The 24,221-nt window shown below is 43.1% G+C and overlaps 1 protein-coding gene and 1 long non-coding RNA gene across 2 annotated transcripts in view; one reads left to right on the top strand and one right to left on the bottom strand.

Annotated features, from left to right (window-relative positions):
• LOC141155051 (uncharacterized) overlaps positions 1-6,597 on the top strand; it is an 87,814-nt gene extending 81,217 nt beyond the window's left edge. Inside the window, exon 3 of the long non-coding RNA XR_012247508.1 lies at positions 5,246-6,597. This is a non-coding gene — a long non-coding RNA (uncharacterized lncRNA). The remainder of the gene's footprint in view (positions 1-5,245) is intronic.
• LOC141155034 (UPF0462 protein C4orf33 homolog) overlaps positions 1-24,221 on the bottom strand; it is a 134,360-nt gene that overhangs the window by 10,763 nt on the left and 99,376 nt on the right. Inside the window, exon 6 of the mRNA XM_073641654.1 lies at positions 8,803-9,008. Within this exon, the coding sequence (XP_073497755.1) occupies positions 8,803-9,008 (206 nt within the window). The remainder of the gene's footprint in view (positions 1-8,802; positions 9,009-24,221) is intronic.

Genomic DNA, 24,221 nt, shown 5'->3' with positions numbered 1-24,221 from the left:
CCTTTTCCAGCACGTCTCTTCAAAATTGAGTCAACTTTAGGGGTTCTGGCAACAGTAGCCAATCAGTGCAGCAGCATGTCCTTCTTGCAGACTGTCTCTTATTGCCAGCTGTAGCGTATGCACAACACAGCGCATGTGATGAATGAAAGAACGTATTGACACAGTTTCAACAAGATCATCTAAACCAGGGGTCTCAAACTCGGCTGGGTATATGGGCCGCACATGGAAAAAATTTGAATTTGGGGGGCCGCATTCTTTGTTCAATGTGACATTTTTAGTGATACCATTTTTTTTGTATACACCTTTTGAACATTTTTGCCGTGTTTATTTTTTATGGCTTGGGTCGTTATGGATGTGGCGATAATAAACGTGCACTTTTTTGTGTTTACTTTAGTTTACATATAAAACAGCATTTTTAGTGCCCAATATTTTTTCATGCTTTATTTTATTTTTTTATTTTTTTTACAATTTTATTTCCCCCAATTGGCCACATACAGTAATATTGTCTTACAATTAGCATCATATAGTAATAATGGAAAACATCTTGTAGTAATGTTCCCCATCCAAGTCCCCATCTTGTACTAATGTGCCCCATCCAGGTCCCCATCCTGTAGCAACGTTCCCCATCCTGGCGCCCATCTTGTACTAATGTGCCTCATCCAGGTCCCCATCTTGGGGCTATGTGCCCCATCCAGGTCCCCATCCTGTGGCAATGTTCCCCATCCAGGTCCCCATCTTGTGGCTCTGGTCCCCATCTTGTGGCTCTGTGCCCCATCCAGGTCCCCATCTTGTGGCTCTGTGCCCCATCCAGGTCCCCATCCTGTGGCTATGTGCCCCATCCAGGTCCCCTCTTGTGGCTATGTGCCCCATCCAGGTCCCCTCTTGTGGCTATGTGCCCCATCCAGGTCCCCATCCTGTGGCTATGTGCCCCATCCAGGTCCCCATCCTGTGGCTATGTGCCCCATCCAGGTCCCCTCTTGTGGCTATGTGCCCCATCCAGGTCCCCTCTTGTGGCTATGTGCCCCATCCAGGTCCCCTCTTGTGGCTATGTGCCCCCTGTGTTGTTCTTCACACACATAAAATAGAAAAAAAAAAAGATGATTCTCACCTGTCCTCCGTTCCCTCGGCGGCCTTCCTGCAGATGTGGCCCGCAGGCACCACAGAGTCCGACCCCTTGACGATCCCGACCTGGTCCAGTAGGAGCCGCCGACAGCAGCGCTGCATTGCCGCACAGAGACTGTCTCCCAGCACTGCATTTCCAATGCCAACCGCTGGCCAATCAGAGGCCAGCAGCTGACATCTGCATATGGCAATGACGTCATACTCGCTGCGCCGACACGCAGATATCAGCTGCTGGCCTCTGATTGGCCAGCGGCTGGCATTGGAAATGCAGTGCTGGGAAACAGTCTGTGTGGCAATTCAGCGCTGCTGGCGGCGGCTCCTCCTGGACCAGGTCGGGATCGTCAAGGGGTCTGTGCCTGCGGGCCGCATAAAGCAGCCTCAGGGGCCGCATGCGGCCTGCGGGCCGCGTGTTTGAGACTCCTGATCTAAACTATCATGTTGCTGTTCATCTGAAGCAACTTCAGTTTGCTCCTCAGTTACAATACTGTGTTCCTCTATTTCAAACATTTCTGTGTCTGTGGACCCAGAATGTCATTCTAGCTGCTGGTCACCATCATTACTCTCATTCATTAGCTTAATAGTACTTATCATATTTGAAGCATTATCAGTTACGACAGAAAGAACTTGCTCTTTTTTAAGTTCATAGTCTTGCAGAACCTTTTCCACCAAGACCTGGAGAAACTCACTGGTGTGATGAGCTTTGGTGTCTTTTACTGCCAATGTCTTGGTAACTATTTCATTTTTGTCACAAACAAATTGGACATTGATGGCAAAATAGTTCACTCTGTGACGTGTGCAGGCATCCATTTTAAGAAACAGAAAGCGTACCTTGAGAGTTTTTTTAAGTTCTTCCTTTTGTTTAAAAGCTTCTTCGATTACTAATTTTCTAATACTCTCTCTCTCCAGAGAAACACCAAGCTTGCTGGCCATTTCCCCATTCAGACACATAAAAGCTGGTCGTGAAAATAATGAAATAGGCACACTATCCTTTACAACAAGCTCTATGATCTGTTTTTTAAATGTATCTACTGTCACTGTCACAGTAACTTTGTCACTGACAAAATATCTTGCAACTGATGGCTGCAAAGTTCTCTGCTCCTTTGTTTGGCTGGAAGAGCTGGGCATTGGTTCATTGGTTTGGATGCAGTCTTTCTCATCCACTGCTTTCAGTACTTCTGGATGAAAGCGCTGTAAATGTCTCTTTAGATTAGAAGCTCTGGTAGGAGCATTTTTATCTTTGCCTGAATATGCACTGATCTTGGCTTCACAGCATTTGTTTTCGTCTGGATCATTTGTCATACACTGACAGACATAATGTTTTCTATCTTGAGTGATGGTGAAATGTTCAAATACAGCTGATTTAATGTGACGCTTCTTTGACATTCTCAGGTTTTTAATTCTGCATTCACAATCCAAATGACAAAATTATTGCCAGGTCGTACAACTGATATAGTGGTCAGTAATACTGTTATTCCTCATGTACTCACAGTTAACTGATGCAAAGTTTGTTGAAAGGATAATACTTCTTACAGTCTTCCTCTTTTGAGTAGCAGCTGTGAGATGCTTGGAAGACGCACACCTAGTAAACATCTAGTCTAGAGGAGGAGCTTTACTACTAAGAATTTGCAACACATTTTCACTTTCAGTTTCATACATTGTAAGTAGGGGGTTGGGGCAGCATGAGGTTAACCAAGTATAAGATTAGATAAGGGCAGTGGAGAACAGTGACACACAAGAAGTAAGAAATGTCTCTATCTCCAGCAGAACTGCTTATCACTGTTGTTCATAGTTTGATAGAACATATATATTTGAGTAACATTTATAAAATTCATATGAAAGTTCAATTATGAAATATTAATACATTTTTTTTAAAGCTGGAGTCGGAGTCGGTACATTTCTACCGACTCCGACTCCAACCAAAACTAACTCCGACTCCACGACTTCGACTCCACAGCCCTGATGTAAACCCGGGAAAGCATGCTCCAGCACATATAGTGCTGAGAGGGTTAACAGAGCGTTTCAGAGCCGGGTTTTACGAGCAGTCATAAGAGATGGGTGGGAATGGCTGCTCACATATCCCCACCCGGGGTCTTGATTTGGTAAATAAAATGGAGACCAAGTGTCTCATTCAGTGTCTGTGACTGGAGGTGTGGAGACCTCCAGGGTGTTTTGTTAAAGGACACTGAACTGTGGGGGTGAACCCGCCATACTGTAAGGACTGTTTATTTTCAGTTTTTCCACTTTGTACCGGAAAAGGCTGTGTTTTGTTTACTACTAAAGTGCGGTTTATGCATTTATAATAAACCTGCCTTGGACACTTTAAAGAGACCGGTTTCCTGTGCCTACCTCAAAAGCAGTTGAGTGAGTAAAACCCTACACCGCCATATGGTGACATATAGTGGTAGATATCAGTCCTGCAGAACATATAAAAGATTACCGTACAGTTATAGATGGTGATTTACAGGTGATGTTCTTTCTGATGGAATCGTTCACTTTTCCCATCTTCTCCATCTGGCCCAGACCAACATGGCAACTTCTTCCAGCTAGGACTCGTCTGCAGAGATTACAACACATATGACTTCTCACATTTCATTCATTTCCATACAGTATAATGCACTGCATAGCCCATACAGTATAATGCAACCCCACAGCCCATACAGCATAATGCACCCCATAGCCCATACAGTATAATGCACCCCACAGCCCATATAGTATAATGCACCCCATAGTCCATATAGTATAATGCAACCCATAGCCCATACAGTATAATGCACCTCATAGCCCATACAGTATAATGCACCAGACAGCCCATACAGTATAATGCACCCCGTAGTCCATATAGTATAATGCAACCCATTGCCCATACAGTATAAGGCACCCACAGCCCATACAGTATAATGCACCCCATTGTTCATACAGTATAATTCAATCTATAGCCCATACAGTATAATGCACCCCATAGCCCATAAGTATAAGGCATCCCACAGCCCATACAGTATAATGCAACCCATAACCCATACAGTATAATGCACTCCCCATAGTCCTCAATACAGTTTTATGGCCACCACAACGTTGTAAAAAAAATAAAAATCTACAATACTCACCTCTCCTCCTCGTTCCCCACTGCTCCAGTCTCCGCAGCTTGTCTTCTAAAGTGTCGCACAATGTTCTAAAAAAAATTTATAAAATACAATACTCCCCTTTTCTCCACGTTCCCCACTGCTCCGGTCTCCACAGTTTGTCTTCTAAATCATCACACATCTCAGTGTAGAGGACGCCATGCAGTGATGTCATCACACTGAGACGTCGAGGAAGAATGATGGGGGAGGAAGCATCAGCTGACACTCCCTCCTTCATCATTGCTTTCAACTGTATTGTCAGATGCCGATACAGTTGAACTTGGGGGGTGGGGGGCCCGGTGCCGGCATCTGGCCCCACCAGCTTGCCGACCCCGTAGCGGCAGTGCAGGGAGATCGTGTCTCTGCCGCAGAGTTTAACTCTATCGGCGCATGAATATACAGTTAAAGTAGCGTAGTTTCGGGTAGGCTCCTCAGAGCGTGGGGCCCAGGGTGGCCGCATTCTCTGCTCCCCCAGTAGCTACGCTACTGGCGCATGCACATAGAAGTGTACAGACGTAAATGAAAGTCTATGGGTCCAGACACCAATCTGTGCTCATTCATGCAAGAGCTGAAGGCTTCTGCCCACTGAAGTGACTTTTTCAAGTTAACCAACCTGTAGCAGCAATTGTAACTTAGTATACCACATCAAAAATCTCACTTGAATGATAGATACACTTTACAGTAAACATTGTGTTTGATTCAAATGCACTCTGTTGTATGTTATTTCTATTTTTCAAAGATTTCTTGGTATGAAACCTACTATTTTAGACAATAGGAGCAGGAGATAGTGTTCAATGTCTCTTGCTTATGTTATATACTTCACAAATCTACTGTTGATTCATCAGTGTTTGCCCAGAAGCTGTCTGGATAGCCGGTTTACATAGTGTTATGTGGCCTTGATGCACACTCTAAGCAAACACTTCTACATTCTTAAGTATTGTTTCATTTGGTATTTAGTGCTTTATTATGTTCAGTGTATTTATTTGTTTCTCATCATGGTATAGAATGAGGAGCCACAGAAGGACACAGCAAACAAACAATAAGGAGAAAGGGAAAAGAAGAAGGAAAGTAAAAGAACAAATAAGGAAGATGAGTGGAAGAAGAGTCAATCATCTGACAAGGAGATAACAGACAAGGAAAGGAGATAGGGAAAAAATATATATGGGATGAAGTAGAAAAAAAAACAAAGTGAAGAAGAAGAAGAAGACATTATCATTTAAGAAGAAGATAAGGAAAGGCAAGGAAAAGAAAAGGATGAGAAAGCAAAGAAAGGCACAATGTTACAAGAGACATGGGACGGAAGGTAGGACAGAAGGGGCCAAATACATAAAGAAGATGACTAAGTAAAGGGAAAAGCTGAAAACAAAAATAAAAGCTAATGGAGAAGAGAATGTGGCAACATGGGGTACATACCTGGACACGACCTCCGATCCTCACAAGATCTCCTTCTCTACTCCCCTCTTATCTCCTCCTTCCAAAATCGCATACAAGATTTCTCCTGTGCATCCCCCTAACTATGGAACTCTCTACTCCAACACATCAGACTCTCGTCGACCGTGGAAACCTTCAAAAGGAACCTGAAGACCCACGTCTTCCGACAAGCCTACAACCTGCAGTAACCACCACTCCACCATATTGCTGCATGACCAGCTCTACACTCACCTATTGTATCCTCACCCATCCCTTGTAGACTGTGAGACTTCGTGGTCCTCGCTCCTCCTGTACCAGTCGCCGTCATGTTTTGTTCAAGATTATTGTAAGTGGTTTTGCTATGTATACCCCTTTTCACATGTAAAGCACCATGGAATAAATGGCTCTACAATAATATATAATAATAAATAATAATAATAACAAAGAGGGAACAAAAAGATAATACGGAAAAAAACTAGTGAAAAGTAAAGAGAAGTGGGAAGTAAGGCATAGAAGATAAAAATAAATGGAAAGAAAAAGATGAAGAATGAAAAAAAAAGTAGAGAAAAAATCAATTAAATTTCCTGTCTTGGTCGGGCAATAAAGATGATTGTGAGGCTGATTATATTGTGCTGTTTGCTATTACTGAACAAGAGTCATTTACTCATCAAAATGCATAGCAGACGTGATGCGGCTCCACCAGGTCACACAGCTCCATACAAAACCATAGAATCCCATTTCCCATGCAGTCACTTTAATATCACAATAACAAATCTTTTTAAAAGTGTATCATTTATGCAATCATTCCATGTTGAGGATTTTACCAATGTGCATAAATGTATTACATTAATTGTACACTTCAATACACATGTCACACTATGAACTATTCTGTGAAAAGAAATAGCAAGCCTGTGCCCGCCTTCCAGCATAATAATTGTATATGAAAGGTGTAAGTCTTTAAATAATAGCACTAGATTAAAAAAGAATGTATTCTATTGATTCTACATGAATATAGTGGAAAAATAGCTAATGGAAATCTGCATGATCTTAACACATTTACAGTTACGTCTTTCTACATAGAATATTTATGATGCCTCGCGTGAATGCTGTCTATGAACGCTGCATCTCAGGAGCCAACAGTAAAAGCCCAAGAAGAATATTCAAGGCAATAAACTGGATGTGGGCGATGGAAAGATGCGGCAATCATGAGGATGACAATAATATACAGCACTACTATGAGGAAGATTGGCATTGGGAAGAGTCTCTGGAACACAAATGTCAGCATGAACGTCCTGCCTATCTAATGGCAAAAACTGAGAAGTCACGCTTCTGTGCTGGTATCAGAGCAATAAAAGTCTTTTTGTCACTGAATGGAATGATGTTGCTGCGTTATGGAAGCAAGAAATTGATTACAGTCTTTTGATGCACCCTAGGTGTGACATATTCATCTGTCTGGTTCCAAAACGCTGGTGTCACTCCTTCCTACATTATGGTCCATGTTTGTTAATCAGATTATATCTGTTCTTGGCATAAACTGACTTTACTAAAAGATTTATACAAAGGCACACATTTCGCAGACATTTCGCACTTTTCGCACACATTTCACACACTTTCCACACACATTTCACACACTTTCCAAACACATTTCACACACTTTCCACACACATTTCACACACTTTCCACACACATTTCGCACTTTTGTCACACATTTTGCAGACATTTCGCACACCTTTCACACACATTTCCCACACTTTTCGCAGACATTTCACACACTTTTCACACACATTTCGCACTTTCCGCACACATTTCACACACTTTTTGCAGACATTTCGCACACCTTTCACACACATTTCGCACTTTCCGCACACATTTCGTACACTTTTCACACACATTTCGCACACTTTCCACACACATTTCACACACTTTTCTCACACTTTTCGCACACATTTTTGCTTCTTTTTACCACCTTTGCAGAAGCTTCATGAGTGGGCGACAACATTTATCCTAAAGCCAGAAAATGGCACAAGTGCTGGCTTAAATCTGCAGCTCTGTGTCTCAGGTTTGGATTTTATTTTCTTACTTTAGAACAATCCAACAATTTATTTTAACAATCTTTTTTAACTGGAATACTTCATAAATCTGCCTCTCTATCTTTTACATAAAGGCATAAAAGACTTGTCTTTTATAAGTGCCCTTGGATGAACGACATCTGCTGGACGAAAAATGGATCATTTGTAAATTGTTAATGGCGTACTGTACCGGACAATGCAACTGAAAGGAGGATACCCTGGAGGAGGTGTTCTGCTTTATTTTGTAAAAACAGACCAACATTCGTAAGTGATACTTGACTTAAAGGGAACCTGTCACCAAGTTTTTGCTACCCTATCTGAGTGCTGCATGATGTAGAGTCTGATACTTTGATTGCAGCGATATATCACTTACTGAGCTTCTTGCTGCAGTTTTGATATAATCACTTATCTCTGCTGCAGGTCTACCAGCTCTCTGAATTCTGAGCTCTGTATAAGCCCGCTCACACCACTGATTGGCAGCATTCTGTGTACACTGTGCATAGGCAGAAAGCTGCCAATCAGTGGTGGGGTGGGGTTATACCGAGCTCATGAATATTGAGGACTACATGGCAGCAGCTTTACTAGTCGTTTAGTAATAATCTGCTGATAAAATTTTTATAATTTTATAAATAACACAGCAAGCAGCCCCGTAAGTGACACATCGCTGGAGTCAGGGTCTGTGCCCCTACATTATCCTGCTCTCAGATTAGGTGAGAAAACCCGGTGGCAGATTCCCTTGAAGGCCCCCATACACATTAGATAAATCTGCCAATTTTGGCAGGATTAGCTGACCATCTAATATGTATGGGGCCTTAATCTGTGCCTATAGATTCCGGGGATGTAAATCCTATGTTTCTCACATTTATCTTTTTTTGTGAGAAGCACTCCTAGACTATCCGCATCTGCAATTTGGGATGTTCATTTTAAAGACATTTCACAAAATGTAGACAAGTTAGATTAAGAAGTGGTGGATAACTACTGACTTAAAAAGTCAGTGTTACTCAGTATTGAATAGTACATACATTTACTAAAACCCGTATTGCAGTCATCGTAAGGAGATACATAAAGATAATCATACTTACAAATTGGGGCCTTGCCCTTCAGCTATTTCCTGAGGAGGAATTGGATATAAGGACTCATAAACTCGGCCAATCCCAGCGCCGTGAATAGCATAGGAATTCATCATGTTAACACCGGGAGGGAAATAGGACCAGGGGATTAGGGCAGTGCCGTGCCATTTGCCCCATTCTGATGTGGTATCTGCTACAAATTCCAGCGGTAGCTCTGTCTAATAAATAGTACAATAATATAATTACTACAAGGTTTATGCATGATACATTTTTATACATAATATATATATATATATATATATATATGCGCTGGTGATTTTATCCTGGAGGCCATTTGTTGTGACGATATTCCCTAATGCATTCCTATTATACTAACTATAATATGTTTTCTGAAAGTTGCCCTAACAAAGAGGGGGTCTTGGTAATGTGTCTCACTAATGGTTTTGAGAACCATTACAAAGAAATTAATGCAGCAAACAGGAGATAGCTGGCAAGGCTAACAGCAAGTGTCATAAAACATATGGGGTCATGTATGAGACATAGACAACAATTAATGTGGATTATGGTACTTTGTTAAGATGTCAGAATTTCAAAGTTATGTGAATACAAAGGCGACATAACATATAAGGGAGTATAATTATTACATGATGGCGGGTAAATTACATCTGCACATGCATTGCAATCTAAAAGAAGAATTTCCAAGGGATCTGCATGGTACGATATGTGTGAAGTGTATGGTGAGTGGTACATTATCCAAATTGTATCAAACATGAAGGATACTACTGCATATGATTAGCATGAAAGTCATGAATATTTTAATAATAATATTTTTTTATTTATATAGCGCCAACATATTCCGCAGCACTTTACAATTAAGTAGGGACATGTACAGACAACATAAACAATACAATGTATCACATTTCAACAGTTACAGGAGGAGTGAGGGCCCTGCTCGCAAGCTTACAATCTATATGGAAATGGGGGGACACAATAGGTAGAACATGGTCATCATCCAGTATCTGTCTGTCTAAGGGCAGTAACCATGTGCTATTTGGTGCATGGAGGATGTGGAGGCAGATGAATATGCAGGGGCAGATTAAGATTAACATTTAGGAGGGAACAGGGGAGAGTTAGGTTAGGGTTCTGAGGTGATAGGCTTGTCTAAACAGATGTGTTTTTAAAGCACGTTTGAAGACATGGAGGCTAGATATTAGTTCCATCGTTTGGGGCAGTGCATTCAAGAAACTGGTGCGGCACGAGAGAAGTGTGTGAGGTGTGAGGTTCGGATTAAGGAGGATGTTCGTTTTAGATCAGTTGCAGAAAGGAGGGCACGGGAGGGGCGATAGACAAAAATTAGGGCTGATGAGATAAAGGGCGGTGCAGAACTGTGGAGAGCTTTGTGGGTGAGAGAGATGAGTTTGTATTGTATTCTGTGCTGAATGGGTAACCAGTGCAATGACTGGCACAGGGTAGAGGCATCGGTGAAGCGGCCTGATAGAAATACGACCCTGGCTGCTGCATTCAGAATGGATTGGAGAGGAGAGAGTTTGTTTAGAGGGAGACCGATTAGAAGAGTGTTGCAGTAGTCCAGACGAGAGTGAATGAGAGCGACAGTAAGAGTTTTTGCAATATCAAAGGTGAGAAAAGGTCGGATTCTGGAGATGTTTTTAAGGTGCAGGTGACATGAACGGGTGAGTGATTGAATATGGGGAATAAAGGAAAGTTGTGTGTCAAATATGACTCCAAGACAGCGAGCTTGCTGTTTGGGAGTTATGGTGGCACAACCCAAGGTTCAGTTTTGGAGAGATTCAGTTTCAGATAGAGGGAGGACATGATGTTAGAGACAGCGGACAGACAATCACTGGTATCTTGTATTAGAGTGGGGGTGATGTCAGGTGAAGAGGTGTATAGTTGGGTGTTATCAGCATAGAGATAATACTGGAAACCAAATCTGCTGATGGCTTGTCCAATAGGGGCAGTATACAAGGAAAAGAGGAGAGGACCTAGGACTGATCCTTGTGGAAACCCGATAGTAAGGGGAAGATTAGAGGAAGAAGAGCCGGCAAAAGATACCATGAAGGAGCGGTCAGAGAGATAGGAGGAGAACCAGGAGAGAGCGGTGTCCTTGAGGCCTATAGAGTGGAGCATAGTGAGGAGGAGCTGGTGATCCACAGTGTCAAAAGCGGCAGAGAGATCCAGGAGAAACAGCAGGGCGTAGTGGCCATTAGATTTAGCTGTTAGTAGATCGTTAGAGAATTTAGTGAGGGCAGTTTCGGTAGAGTATGATGAGCGGAATCCAGATTGTAAGGGGTCGAGAAAAGAGTTATCTGAGAGATAGCGGATTAGATTGGAGTGGACCAAGCATTCCAGGAGTTTAGAGATGAAGGAAAGTTTAGAGACCGGTCTATAGTTAGTAGTGCAGTTCTTGTCCTGGGATGGCTTTTTAAGCAAAGGGGTTATGATGGCATGTTTGAATGAAGAGGGAAAGATACCCAAAGAAAGAGAGAGGTTAAATATTTAAGTTAGGTGGGTAGTGACAGCTGGGAAAAGGGACTGAAGGAGATGTGAGGGAATAGGGTCACTGTTGCATGTTGTATGGCGAGAAGAAGCGATGAGTCTGGTCACTTCTTCTTCTGTGACGGGCTTGAAAATGGAAAGTGAACTTGAGGTGCGGGAAGGAAGTGGATCCAGACTCTGAGGAGATTGTGCAAGAATGTCTTGATGGATATGATACATTTTTTGTAGGAAATGAGTGGCCAGTTCGTCAGCGATTAGGTTGGTGATGGGGTCTGTACTTTAGGGCTCAGAAGGGAGTGGAAGGTTTCAAAGAGTCATTTAGAATTGTTGGCTAGAGATGTGATGAGAGTGGTAAAGTAGACTTGTTTAGCCAGATGGAGAGCAGAGTTATAAGTTTTGAGCATGAACTTATAGTTGATGAAGTCTTCTGCTGAAAGTGATTTTCTCAACAGATGCTCAGCACACCTTGAGCAGCGCTGTCTGCATCGTGTGCCAGGGCTGCTGTCTATGCCGGGTTATTCTGCGTGTAGCAGGTGATGCTTCATCCAGGGCACTCCGCAATGTGTTGTTATAGTGTGACAATGCTGAGTCTGGACAGGAGAGGGAGAGGATGGGAGCTAAAGATGATGGTAGATTGTTCATACAGTACAGACCAAAAGTTTGGAAACACCTTCTCATTTAAAGATTTTTCTGTATTTTCATGACTACAAAAATTGTACATTCACACTGAAGGCATCAAAACAATGAATTAACACATGTGGAATTATATACTTAACAAAAAAGTGTGAAACAACTGAAAATATGTCTTATATTCTAGGTTCTTCAAAGTAGCCACCTTTTGCTTTGATGACTGCTTTGCACACTCTTGGCATTCTCTTGATGAGCTTCAAGAGGTAGTCACCGGAAATGGTTTTCACTTCACAGGTGTGCCCTGTCAGGTTTAATAAGTGGGATTTCTTGCCTTATAAATGGGGTTGGGACCATCAGTTGTGTTGTGCAGAAGTCTGGTGGATACACAGCTGATAGTCCTACTGAATAGACTGTTAGAATTTGTATTATGGCAAAAAAAAATCAGCTAAGTAAAGAAAAACGAGTGGCCATCATTACTTTAAGAAATGAAGGTCAGTCAGTGCGAAAAATTGGGCAAACTTTGAAAGTGTCCCCAAGTGCAGTTGCAAAAACCATCAAGCGCTACAAAGATGAGGACCGCCCCAGGAAAGGAAGACCAAGAGTCACCTCTGCTTCTGAGGATAAGTTTATCCGAGTCACCAGCCTCAGAAATCGCAGGTTAACAGCAGTTCAGATTAGAGACCAGGTCAATGCCACACAGAGTTCTAGCAGCAGACATATCTCTACAACAACTGTTAAGAGGAGACTTTGTGCAGCAGGCCTTCATGGTAAAATAGCTGCTAGGAAACCACTGCTAAGGACAGGCAACAAGCAGAAGAGACTTGTTTGGGCTAAAGAACACAAGGAATGGACTTTAGACCAGTGGAAATCTGTGCTTTGGTCTGATGAGTCCAAATTTGAGATCTTTGGTTCCAACCACCGTGTCTTTGTGCGACGCAGAAAAGGTGAACGGATGGACTCTACATGCCTGGTTCCCACCGTGATGCATGGAGGAGGAGCTGTGATGGTGTGGGGGTGCTTTTCTAGTGACACTGTTGGGGATTTATTCAAAATTGAAGGCATACTGAACCAGCATGGCTACCACAGCATCTTGCAGCGGCATGCTATTCCATCCGGTTTGCGTTTAGTTGGACCATCATTCATTTTTCAACAGGACAATGACCCCCAAACACACCTCCAGGCTGTGTAAGGGCTATTTGACCAAGAAGGAGAGTGATGGGGTGCTATGCCAGATGACCTGGCCTCCACAGTCACCAGACCTCAACCCAATCGAGATGGTTGGGGTGAGCTGGACCGCAGAGTGAAGGCAAAAGGGCCAACAAGTGCTAAGCATTTCTGGGAACTCCTTCAAGATTGTTGGAAGACCATTTCCGGTGACTACCTCTTGAAGCTCATCAAGAGAATGCCAAGAGTGTGCAAAGCAGTCATCAAAGCAAAAGGTGGCTACTTTGAAGAACCTAGAATATAAGACATATTTTCAGTTGTTTCACACTTTTTTGTTAAGTATATAATTCCACATGTGTTAATTCATAGTTTTAATGCCTTCAGTGTGAATGTACAATTTTCATAGTCATGAAAATACAGAAAAATGTTAAAATGAGGTGTGTCCAAACTTTTAGTCTGTACTGTACGCTGCTGGGTATTAATGGCACATAGATTTCTGTGTGTATGGTAAGTGGGGGTGCATTCATTATAATACATGTTATTATTAAGATAATTAAAGGCCATGCTCAAAGGAAACAGTATGCAAACTAGCCATCCTCCGTAAGGAAGAAGACTGCCCCTTTATGTTTTACATATAGCAAAAATAGGCCGGTGCCTATGTGAAAGGTATCAGAACCAGTTATGGTATCAATGACGAAGGCTTACTCTTATGTAAAATGTGTGTATTTACATGTTAACTAGGTACTTTACAGTCATGGATAATTAAAAAGAGGATACCCAGGGAGAGGTGTTCGGCTATGTCTATTAATAACAGACCAACATTTCTAGCCATACATGATCAAAGGTGCCTGATAATCTGTGCCTACAGGTTTCAGGGATGTAAATGCAATACTTGCTATTAGAGATAAGCGAATACATTTGAGCAGAATTGAATTCTACTTAAATATTTCAAAAATCCACATTGCCAATCTGCAAATTTTTTGTAATTCGCTTCTATGCTGATTCAGCAAAATGTCAGCAGCCATACACCACTTTCCTGAAACATAAAGGGCTATCAAAAAGTGAAAAAAAACAACTTATACTCACTTTAATGCTCAACTCTCCGGCTCCTCACCGTCACCTGATCAGTCCACGGTGGATCTCCTTATTACTGCCGCCAAGAGCTGAATGCCCTGCCCAGGATCGTGGCATTCATCATGATGATATGATTCAGCAAAGACCTCATCAAAGCCAGAAGTCCGGGTCTGTTGTAAAGATGACTGGGGATTCAGCGCTTGGCGAAGGTGTTAACAAAATGCGCTGAGAAGCAGAGGGGCTAAAGAGGTGAGCGGTAAGGTGAGTATAAGGATTTTTTGTTTTCATTTTTTAAATGTTATGTGTATTATGCTTTGGCGTCAGGAGTGACCCCAGTGCAAGATAAAGGACATTAATGTCATGAATATGAATATATGAGAATATCTTCATTGCAAATCATATTGCCAAGGAAAATGAGAGCCTACAGAGAAATTACAATTTTTATCATTAAAGGGAAACTGTCAATAGGTTTTCCCAATATAAACTATGGCCACCACCATTACTGCTTCTTCTACAGCAGTCAAAGCTGCATATATGTCCCACAGACCTTCAGAAACAGCGCAATCCGGTCTGATGGGTGTCACTGGCCTGGCACATGAGAGGCCAAAGAGCATCGATGACCTGGATGTAAAGCTGGTGCATGCGCATTACAGTACTTTGCTCTGCCTTGAGAAAATGGGGATGCTGTGTGGAAGACGTAGGACATACAGTGGTGTGAAAAAGTGTTTGCCCTCTTCCTGATTCTAATTCTTTTGCATGTTTGTCACACTTAAATGTTTAAGATCACAAAACAAATTAAAAAATAAGACAAAGATAACACAAGAAAACAAAAAAGCAGTTGTTAAAGGAAGGTCTTTATTATTAAAGCAAAAAGAAATCCAAACCTACAGAGCCCTGTGTGAAAAATTGATTGCCTCCTAAACCTAATAACTAGTTGGGCCACCCTTAGCAGCAACAACAGCCATGAAGTGTTTGCGATAACTGGCAATGAGTCTTTTACAAAGCTCTAGAGGAATTTTGGCTCACTCATCTTTGCAAAATTGTTGTAATTCAGCCACATTGGAGAGCTTCCGAGCATGAACTGCCTTTTTAAGATCATGCCACAGCATCTCAATCGGATTAAGGTCAGGACTTTGACTAGGCCACTACAAAGTCTTAATTTTGTTTTTCTTAATCCGTTCAAAGGTGGACTTGCTGATGTGTTTTGGATCGTTGTCCTGTTGCATAACCCAAGTGCACTTCATCTTGAGGTCACTAACAGATGACCGGACATTTTCCTTCAGGATTTTTTGGTAGACAGCAGAATTAATGGTTCCGTTTACCACAGCAAGTCTTCCAGGTTCTGAAGCAGCAAAACAGCCTCAGACCATCATACTACTACCGCCATATTTTATTGTTGGTATGATGCTCCTTTTCTGAAATGTTGTGTTACATCTACGTCAGATGTAATGGGACATACACACTCCAAAAAGTTCAACTTTTGTCTTGTCAGTCCACAGAAAATTCTCCCAAAAATCTTGGTGATCATCAAGATGTTTTCTGGCAAAACTGAGACGAGCCTTCATGTTATTTTGCTCAGCAGTGGTTTTCGTCTTGGAAGTCTGCCATTCTTGCCCAGTCTCTTTCTTATGGTAGAGTCATGAACACTGACCAGTTCTTTGGATGTTGTTGTGGGGTCTTTTGTGACCTCTTGGATGAGTCGTCGCTGTGCTCTTGGGGTAATTTTGGTCGCCGGCCACTGCTGGAAAGGTTCACCACTGTTCCATGTTTTCGCCATTTGTGGATAATGGCTCTCACTGTGGTTTGCTGCAGTCCCAAAGGTTTAGAAATGGTGTTATAATCTTTTACAGACTGATAGATCTCAATTACTTTGTTTCTCATTTGTTCCTTAATTTCTATGGATCACAGCAAGATGTCTAGCTTTTGAGGATTTTTTGGTCTACTTCACTATGTCAGGCAGATACTATTTAAGTGATTTCTTGATTGATAACAGGTGTGGCAGTATTCAGGCCTGTGTGGCTAGGGAAATTTAACTTAGCTTCCCAAAGATGTGATAAACCACAGTTAATTTATGTTTTAAGAGGGGGGGCGCAGCAATCACTTTTTCACACAGGGCCCGGTAGCTTTGGATTTCTTTTTCCCTTAATAATAAAGACTTTAATTTAAAAACTGCATTTTATGTTTACTTGTGTTATCTTTGTCCATTATTTAAATTTGTTTTGGGATCTGAAACATTTAAGTGTGACAAACAAGTAAAAGAATAAGAAATCAGGAGGGGGGCAAACACTTTTTCACACCACTGTATGGTATTTAGGGGACAATAAAAGGTATATTTTGGGCAATTCACAGGGCGGGTCGGACTTATATAAAGTTTGCTAAACTGCTGTAAGGAGGCAGTAAAGGTGGTGGTCGTAATTTATATTGGGAAAACCTGGTGACAGGTTCCCTTTAAGAAGACCTATATGGTGTATAAAGACTTACAGGCAATGCTCTAACAGAAAAAGTATTGCGACAAAGTCACTGGCAAACTACTGGAGAGGAGATATGTAGCACTGAGATTGTTAGCTCCAGTAATTAAACACAGGAAAAAGGTTCCAGCACATGAAAGAATGAGGGGTTAATCAGCCATGTTTAGTGCTGGGGTGGTTAAACACATATAGAGAGGGAGGAGGTTAGAGGATAAACTACCAACCTTTTACAGCATTTGGTGTGGGGTGGGCCTGGAGGCACAAACTCTGGAGCTGTGGTGTTCATGTTAAAGAAAGCGAAACCTTGGGATGTTTTGTTCCTGAAGCGGGCTGTTACCCGTAGCAACAAGGGCTATGCCATACGTTATGTTTTGTTTTTCCTGTTAGGCCGGGAAGGCCATGTTTGTTTTGCTAAAGTTGTCATGGTTTATGCAGTGCTTTTAATAAACCACCGAAGATTTAAAGAGACAGTGTTCCTGTGTCCACCTCTATGTGTAACCAGTGAGCTGATCTACCACAGTACATACAGTGGGTACGGAAAGTATTCAGGTCCCTTTAAATTTTTCCATCTTTGTTTCATTGCAGCCATTTGGTAAATTCTAAAAAGTTAATTTTTTTTCTCAATAAAGTACACTCTGCACCCCATCTTGAGTGAAAAAAACAGAAATGTAGAAATTTTTGCAAATTTATTAAAAAAGAAAAACTGAAATATCACATGCTCATAAGTATTCAGACCCTTTGCTCAGACACTCATATTTAAGTCACATGTTGTCTATTTCCTTGTGATCCTCCTTGAGATGGTTCTACCCCTTCATTGAAGTCCAGCTGTGTTTAAACTGATAGGACTTGATTTGGAAAGGCACACACCTGTCTATATAACACCTCACAGCTCACAGTGCATTTCAGACCAAATGAGAATCATGAGCTCAAAGGAACTGCCCAAGGAGCTCAGAGACAGAATTGTGACAAGGCACAGATCTGGCCAAAGTTACAAAAGAATTTCTGCATTACTCAAAGTTCCTAAGAGCACAGTGGCCTCCACAATCCTTAAATGGAAGAAGTTTGGGACCACCAGAAGGCTTCCTAGACTTTTCCGTTCAGCCAAACTGAGCAATCGTGGTAGAAGAGCCTTGGTGACAGAGGTAAAGAAGAACCCCAAGATCACTGTGGCTGAGGTCCAGAGAAGCAGTAGGGAGATGGGAGAAAGTTCCACAAAGTCAACTATCACTGCAGCCCTCCAACAGTCGGGCCTTTATGGCAGAGTGGCCCGACGGAAGCCTCTCCTCAGTGCAAGACATATGAAAACCCGCATAGAGTTTGCTCAAACACACAGGAAGGACTCCCAGACTATGAGAAATAAGATTCTCTGGTCTGATGAGACGAAGATAGAACTTCAAAGCAGTATGTGTGGAGAAAACCAGGCACTGCTCATCACGTAACCAATACAATCCCAACAGTGAAATGTGGTGGTGGCAGCATCATTCTATGGGGGTGTTTTTCAGATGCAGGGACAGGACGACTGGTTGCAATTGAAGGAAACATGAATGCGGCCAAGTACAGAGATATCCTGGATAAAAACCTCTTCCAGAGTGCTCTGGACCTCAGACTAGGCCGAAGGTTCACCTTCCAACAAGACAATGACCCTCAGCACACAGCTAAAATAACAAAGGAGTGGCTTCAGAACAACTCTGTGACCATTCTTGACTGGCCCAGCCAGTGCCCTGACCTAAACCCAATTGAGCAGCTCTGGAGAGACCTTAAAATGGCAGTCCACCAATGTTCACCATCCAACCTCTCGGATCTGGAGAGGATCTGCAAGGAAGAATGGCAGAGGATCCCAAAATCCAGGTGTGAAAAACTTGTTGCATCATTCCCAAGAAGACTCATGGCTGTACTAGCTCAAAAGGGTGCTTCTACTTAATACTGAGCAAAGGGTATGAATACTTATGACCATGTGATATTTCAGTTTTTCTTTTTTTATAAAATTGCAAAAATGTCTACATTTCTGTTTTTTTCAGTCAAGATGGGGTGCAGAGTGTACTTTAATGAGAGAAAAAAATGATCTTTTTAGAATTTACCAAATGGCTGCAATGAAACAAAGAGTGAAACATTTAAAAAGGTTTGAATACTTTCCATACCCACTGTAAATTAAAAATCCTACAGAAGAAAAAAACCTGCCTCTATAGTGCCAGTAGTTAAGGTTAGCTACCGTATAAGTGAATGTCTGACTGTCACGCAATGTGAGGGAAAGACTAAGTGCACAACAATGGGAAGAGGGGGAGGAAGCCTAAACACTAAGGGAAAGGGAAGTGGAGACCCCTAGGCAGATCTGACAACACCCTAAATCCCCTAACGTCCCTAAATAGGTTGCGCACCTATCGCCGAGCAGGAAACCTAATCCCTGACTGCCCCTAGCGATAGGCCCTAGATAGGGAGGGAACGGGGTGAGCACTAGTCAGCCCCCACGGCAACTAAAGACAAACAGGTAAACAGACATGGGAAAACACTTAGCTTGAGAAGACACCAGAGAGATCACGCCAACTACCCTCCAAGGGAGCTCCAAGAAGACACTAGCCAACTACTAGTACTTCAAGCCTGTACAGAAGAAAATAGAGCTATCACTGGCAACTCTCAGGAGAGACTGAAGATATTTAAACATTCAGCAAGGGTGTGTCAATTAGCAGCAGAAGATGGAGGTCACTGCTAGGTCCTAAAAGGAGAAGGATATCACTACACTACAGAGATGAAAAGATCAAGAAAGTGCCTGCAGAGCCAAGCGCAATGATCTTCTACAGCTGGATCCAGAACGACTGTCCGTCACACCTGACACACCCGTGACAGTACCCCCTCTTCTAACAGGGGACTCCGGACACTCAGGACCAGGTTTCTCAGGAAGAGAGGCATGGAACGAATGAACCAGCCTAGTGGCATTCACCTCTGATGCTGAAACCCACATCCTTTCCTCTGGACCATAACCCTTCCAGTGCACCAAGTACTGCAGGGAATGACGCTGGAGACGGGAATCAACAATCCTCGAAATTTGGAACTCCAAATTACCATCAATCATGATTGGAGGTGGCGGCAGGGGAGAGGACTCAAGAGGTTCTACATATTTCTTGAGCAGAGACCCGTGGAACACATTGTTGATTTTGAGAGCCTGAGGTAACTCAAGACGAAATGCTGCAGGGTTAATGACGGAGGTTATTTTATAAGGGCCAATAAACCTAGGTCCCAGCATCAAGGAAGGATTTTTCAACTTGATATTCCTGGTAGGCAAACACATAAAGTCATTCACACTTGGGTACAAAAATATGGCTGACAGGAAATGCTCTCCAGGTCCGGACCTGTCTCCCATGATGTTCAAATTACTCTGAACCCCCCGCCACACAGAAGAGAGCGATGAAGCAAAACGTTCCTCCTCAGGAAACTGTGGATGGAAACCATATGCACCAAAGAATGGTGACCTGCCGGTAGATTCTTGGCAATGATTATTAATAGCAAACTCGGCCAACGGCAAGAAAGATGCCCAATCCTCCTGATTTTCGGAGACAAAACACCTGAGGTAAGTCTCTAAATTCTGATTAATGCGCTCAATCTGTCCATTCGAGTGAGGATGGAAGGCAGAGGAAAAGGACAGCTGCACCCCCAGTCGAGTACAGAAAGCTTTCCAGAACTTAGAAACAAACTGGGTCCCCCGATCTTACACCACATCGGAGGGAACCCCATGAAGCTTCACAATCTCACTAATAAAAACCTGAGCAAGAGTTTTGGCATTCGGAAGTGCCTGTAATGAGATGAAATGAACCATTTTACTGAACCTATCTACAACCACCAGAACCACAGTCTTGCCTGCAGATATTGGTAGGTCAGTAATAAAATCCATGGACAAGTGTGTCCATGGCCTGCTAGGAATAGGCAGTGGAAGAAGAGGACCAGACAGATGGGTATGCGATACTTTAGAATGCTCGCAAATACTGCAAGCAGACACCTGTTCAACCACATCCCGATGCAACTCCAGCCACCAAAAACGACGAGAAAGGAGGTCCTTGGTTGCCTTATCACCTGGATGACCAGCAAGCACTGTGTTATGATGTTCCCTAATTACTTTACAGCACAAATTAGATGGTACAAATAACCTTCCCTAAGGGCAGGAGGCAGGGGCGTCCCCCTGAGCCTCCAACACCTCAAACCTCCAGGTCAGGGTACAATGCCGAAATGACTACGCCCTTCTGAAAAATTGGGGAAGGGTTCTCATGGTCACCACCACCAGGGAAACTCTGGGACAAAGCATCAGCCTTTATGTTCTTAACCCCTGGACGCAAAGTGACAACAAAATTGAACGTAGTAAAAAACAGGGACCACATAGCTTGCCTAGAGTTCAGACGTTTAGGAGACTGAAGATATGACAGGTGCTTATGGTCCGTGATAACAGTAATAGGATGGACTGCCCCCTCCAATCAATGTCGCCATTCTTCAAATGCCAATTTAATCACCAATAGTTCCCTATTACCCATGTCATAATTTCTCTCAGCCGAAAATAATTTTTTGGAAAAGAACCTCTTCCTTGTCATGTCAATGAGGGGTTTCACAATTACCGAATAATTTTGAATACATTTCCGGTAAAAGTTAGTAAAACCCAGAAAGAGCTGTAATGCCTTCAGGTTCTTAGGACGGCCCCAATCACGTACAGCACAGACCTTCTCTGGTTCCATCCGTAAACCCGAAGATGACAACAGGTACCCCAAAAACTGCACGTCCTGGATGGCGAAAACACATTTCTGTAATTTGGCATATAGTGTGCTATCCCTTAATTTCTGAAGCACCTGTTTAACATGCCCCCAATGTGTCTCAAAATCAGGTGAGTAAACCAAAATATCATCCAGATAGACCACCACAAACCTGCCCACCAAATGATGAAAAATATAATTTATGAAATGCTGGAACACCGCAGGTGCCTTTGTCAGACCGAAAGGCATAACCAGACTCTCGAAATGTCCCTCAGGGGTATTGAATGCCATTTTCCATTCATCCTCTTCTCTGATTCTAACCAGGTTGTAGGCACCCCCGTAAATCCAAATTGGAGAACACCTGCGCTCCCACAACCTGGTTGAATACATCTGGAATCAGAGGAAGAGGGTATGGATCTTGGATGGTAATTTGATTCAATTCCCGGAAATCTAATCAGGGCAGAGACCGCCATCTTTCTTCTTCACGAAGAAGAACCCTGCCGCCACGGGCGAAGATGGGGGTTTGATATGTCCCTTCTCCAGGCTCTCAGCAATAAAATCCTTCATGGCTTGTCTCTCAAGGCCAGAAAGATTATACAGTCTGGACTTGGGTACTGTAGCTCCGGGAGTTAGATTAATAGGACAGTCATATGCACGATAAGGAGGCAAATCCTGACACCCCTTCTCAGAAAATACGTCCTCAAAACAAGACAAAAAGACAGGTAAGGTCTCTGTAGAGACTGCAGAAAGGGAAATGTTTAAGCAGTTCTCATGGCAGTAATCTCCCCACTCAACAATCTCTCTGGATTGCCAATCCACTGTCGAATTATGCTTCACCAACCAGGATAAACTCAGTACAATTGGAGTGGGAAGGCCCTCCAGAACATAACAAGGAATTACCTTGGAAGTGCATTGAGGTGAAGGGTACATTGCTGGAAAAGGAAAAAACAAACAAACAAAAAAAAAAACCTCTTTAAATCTCTTAGTTTGCGAGTGTGAACGAGCTGCGTGTGTCCGGAGCGTAAGTGCGAACGAAAGTATGTGTGTGACTTGTTTTTCAGCGACTTTGGATTCAGGGAGTTTGGAAGGGAGGACTTAGGACTGAATTGCTGACTGTATTTCATTCTTTGTTTACTTTACTTTTTACTTAATTAATCCACCTGACCTACTTAGCTGATTCCCCTGTCCATACTTGATACTTAATTGATCCCCCGTCCATACTTAACTGATCCCCCGCCGATATCTAATTGATACACTTGCACATCCCTAATTGATCCCCGTCCATACATCTATATATAAATAATTGTGTTTTGTACTTGTATATATATACTGACTGTATCCCCATATTTAGAATGACGTCCATGTTGGCCGGAGCCGTGCAGTGTACATCTTGCGCAATGTATGCATTCCGTGAGCAACCGCTCGAGGATCCATACTGCTGCGATAGATGTGAACATATCGTGCACTTGGAAGCCCAAATCCTGGATCTAAGTGCTCAGATAGCGATACTGAGGAACATCGACAACATGGAACGGAGTTTGCTGCTCACCGAGCAGACACTCAATGGGTCAGTACTGGGGGTGGAGCATAGAGGGGAAGTGCAGGCTGAACAGGCAGGGAGCTGGATAACAGTTAGGAGGGATAGAGGGAAGAAGTATAGGAAGGCTGGTTCAGAACCGGCATTATTGGAGCACGACAGATCCTCTGACCGCCGGGGGAGTGTATGCTCCAGTAATGAGGGGGAGGGGGGAAGTGTAGGGCAGGCAAGACAGGTTCTGGTAGTGGGTGACTCTATTATTAGGGGGACAGACAGGGCAATCTGTCACAAAGACCGGGATCGCCGAACGGTGTGCTGCCTCCCTGGCGCTCGAGTCCGGCACATCGCGGATCGGGTTGACAGGTTACTGGGTGGGGCTGGCGAAGACCCAGCGGTCATGGTCCACATCGGCACCAATGACAAAGTGAGTGGTAGATGGAGGGTCCTTAAAAATGATTTCAGGGACCTAGGTAGGAAGCTTAGGGCAAGGACCTCCAAGGTAGTTTTCTCAGAAATACTACCAATCCCGCGAGCCACACAGGAGCGCCAACGGGAAGTTAGGGAGGTGAATAAGTGGCTAAAGAGTTGGTGCAAGGCAGAAGGGTTTGGGTTCATGGAGAACTGGGCCGACTTCGCGGTCGGCTACAGGCTCTACCGTAGGGACGGGCTGCACCTCAATGGGGAGGGTGCAGCGGTGCTGGGGAAGAAGATGGCTAATAGGTTGGAGGAGTTTTTAAACTAGAGACGAGGGGGGGAACCAAGGAAATAGGTGGGATGTGAGGCAAGCAAGGGGGAAGGGGAGAAGTGAATATAATGAGGGTGGAGAGGGGGGTGGGGATAGTACAGTTAGATCGTTAGAGAAGAATAGGATGCTAAATAACCCCAAAGTTTTATCTTGCATGCTGACCAACGCAAGAAGCCTGACCAATAAGGCGGATGAGCTGTGGGCGCTTATATCGGAGGAGAGGTATGACATCGTAGGTATAACAGAGACTTGGCTAGACGATAGCTACGACTGGGCGGTAAATTTATTAGATTATAGTTTATTTAGAAGGGACCGGAAACAGGGGAAAGGCGGAGGAGTCTGCTTATATGTAAAGTCATGTCTAAAACCCAGACTAAGGGAAGATATAGGAGAGGGAGAAGAGGGGGTCGAGTCCATGTGGGTAGAGATAGAGGGGGAAAAAAATAATAATAAAATATTACTGGGGGTCTGCTATAAGCCACCAAATATAACAGAGGAGAATGAGAATCTGCTATTAGGACAAATAGACAAAGTAGCAAAACATAATGAAGTGATTGTAATGGGGGATT

Source organism: Phyllobates terribilis, unplaced genomic scaffold (assembly GCF_046119375.1).
Source record: "Phyllobates terribilis strain yellow unplaced genomic scaffold, ASM4611937v1 Scaffold_1__5_contigs__length_1240528914, whole genome shotgun sequence".
NCBI classification, from domain to species: domain Eukaryota; kingdom Metazoa; phylum Chordata; class Amphibia; order Anura; family Dendrobatidae; genus Phyllobates; species Phyllobates terribilis.
The sequence above is the reverse complement of the archived record's forward strand: the minus strand, read 5'-3'. Positions and strand labels throughout refer to the sequence as shown.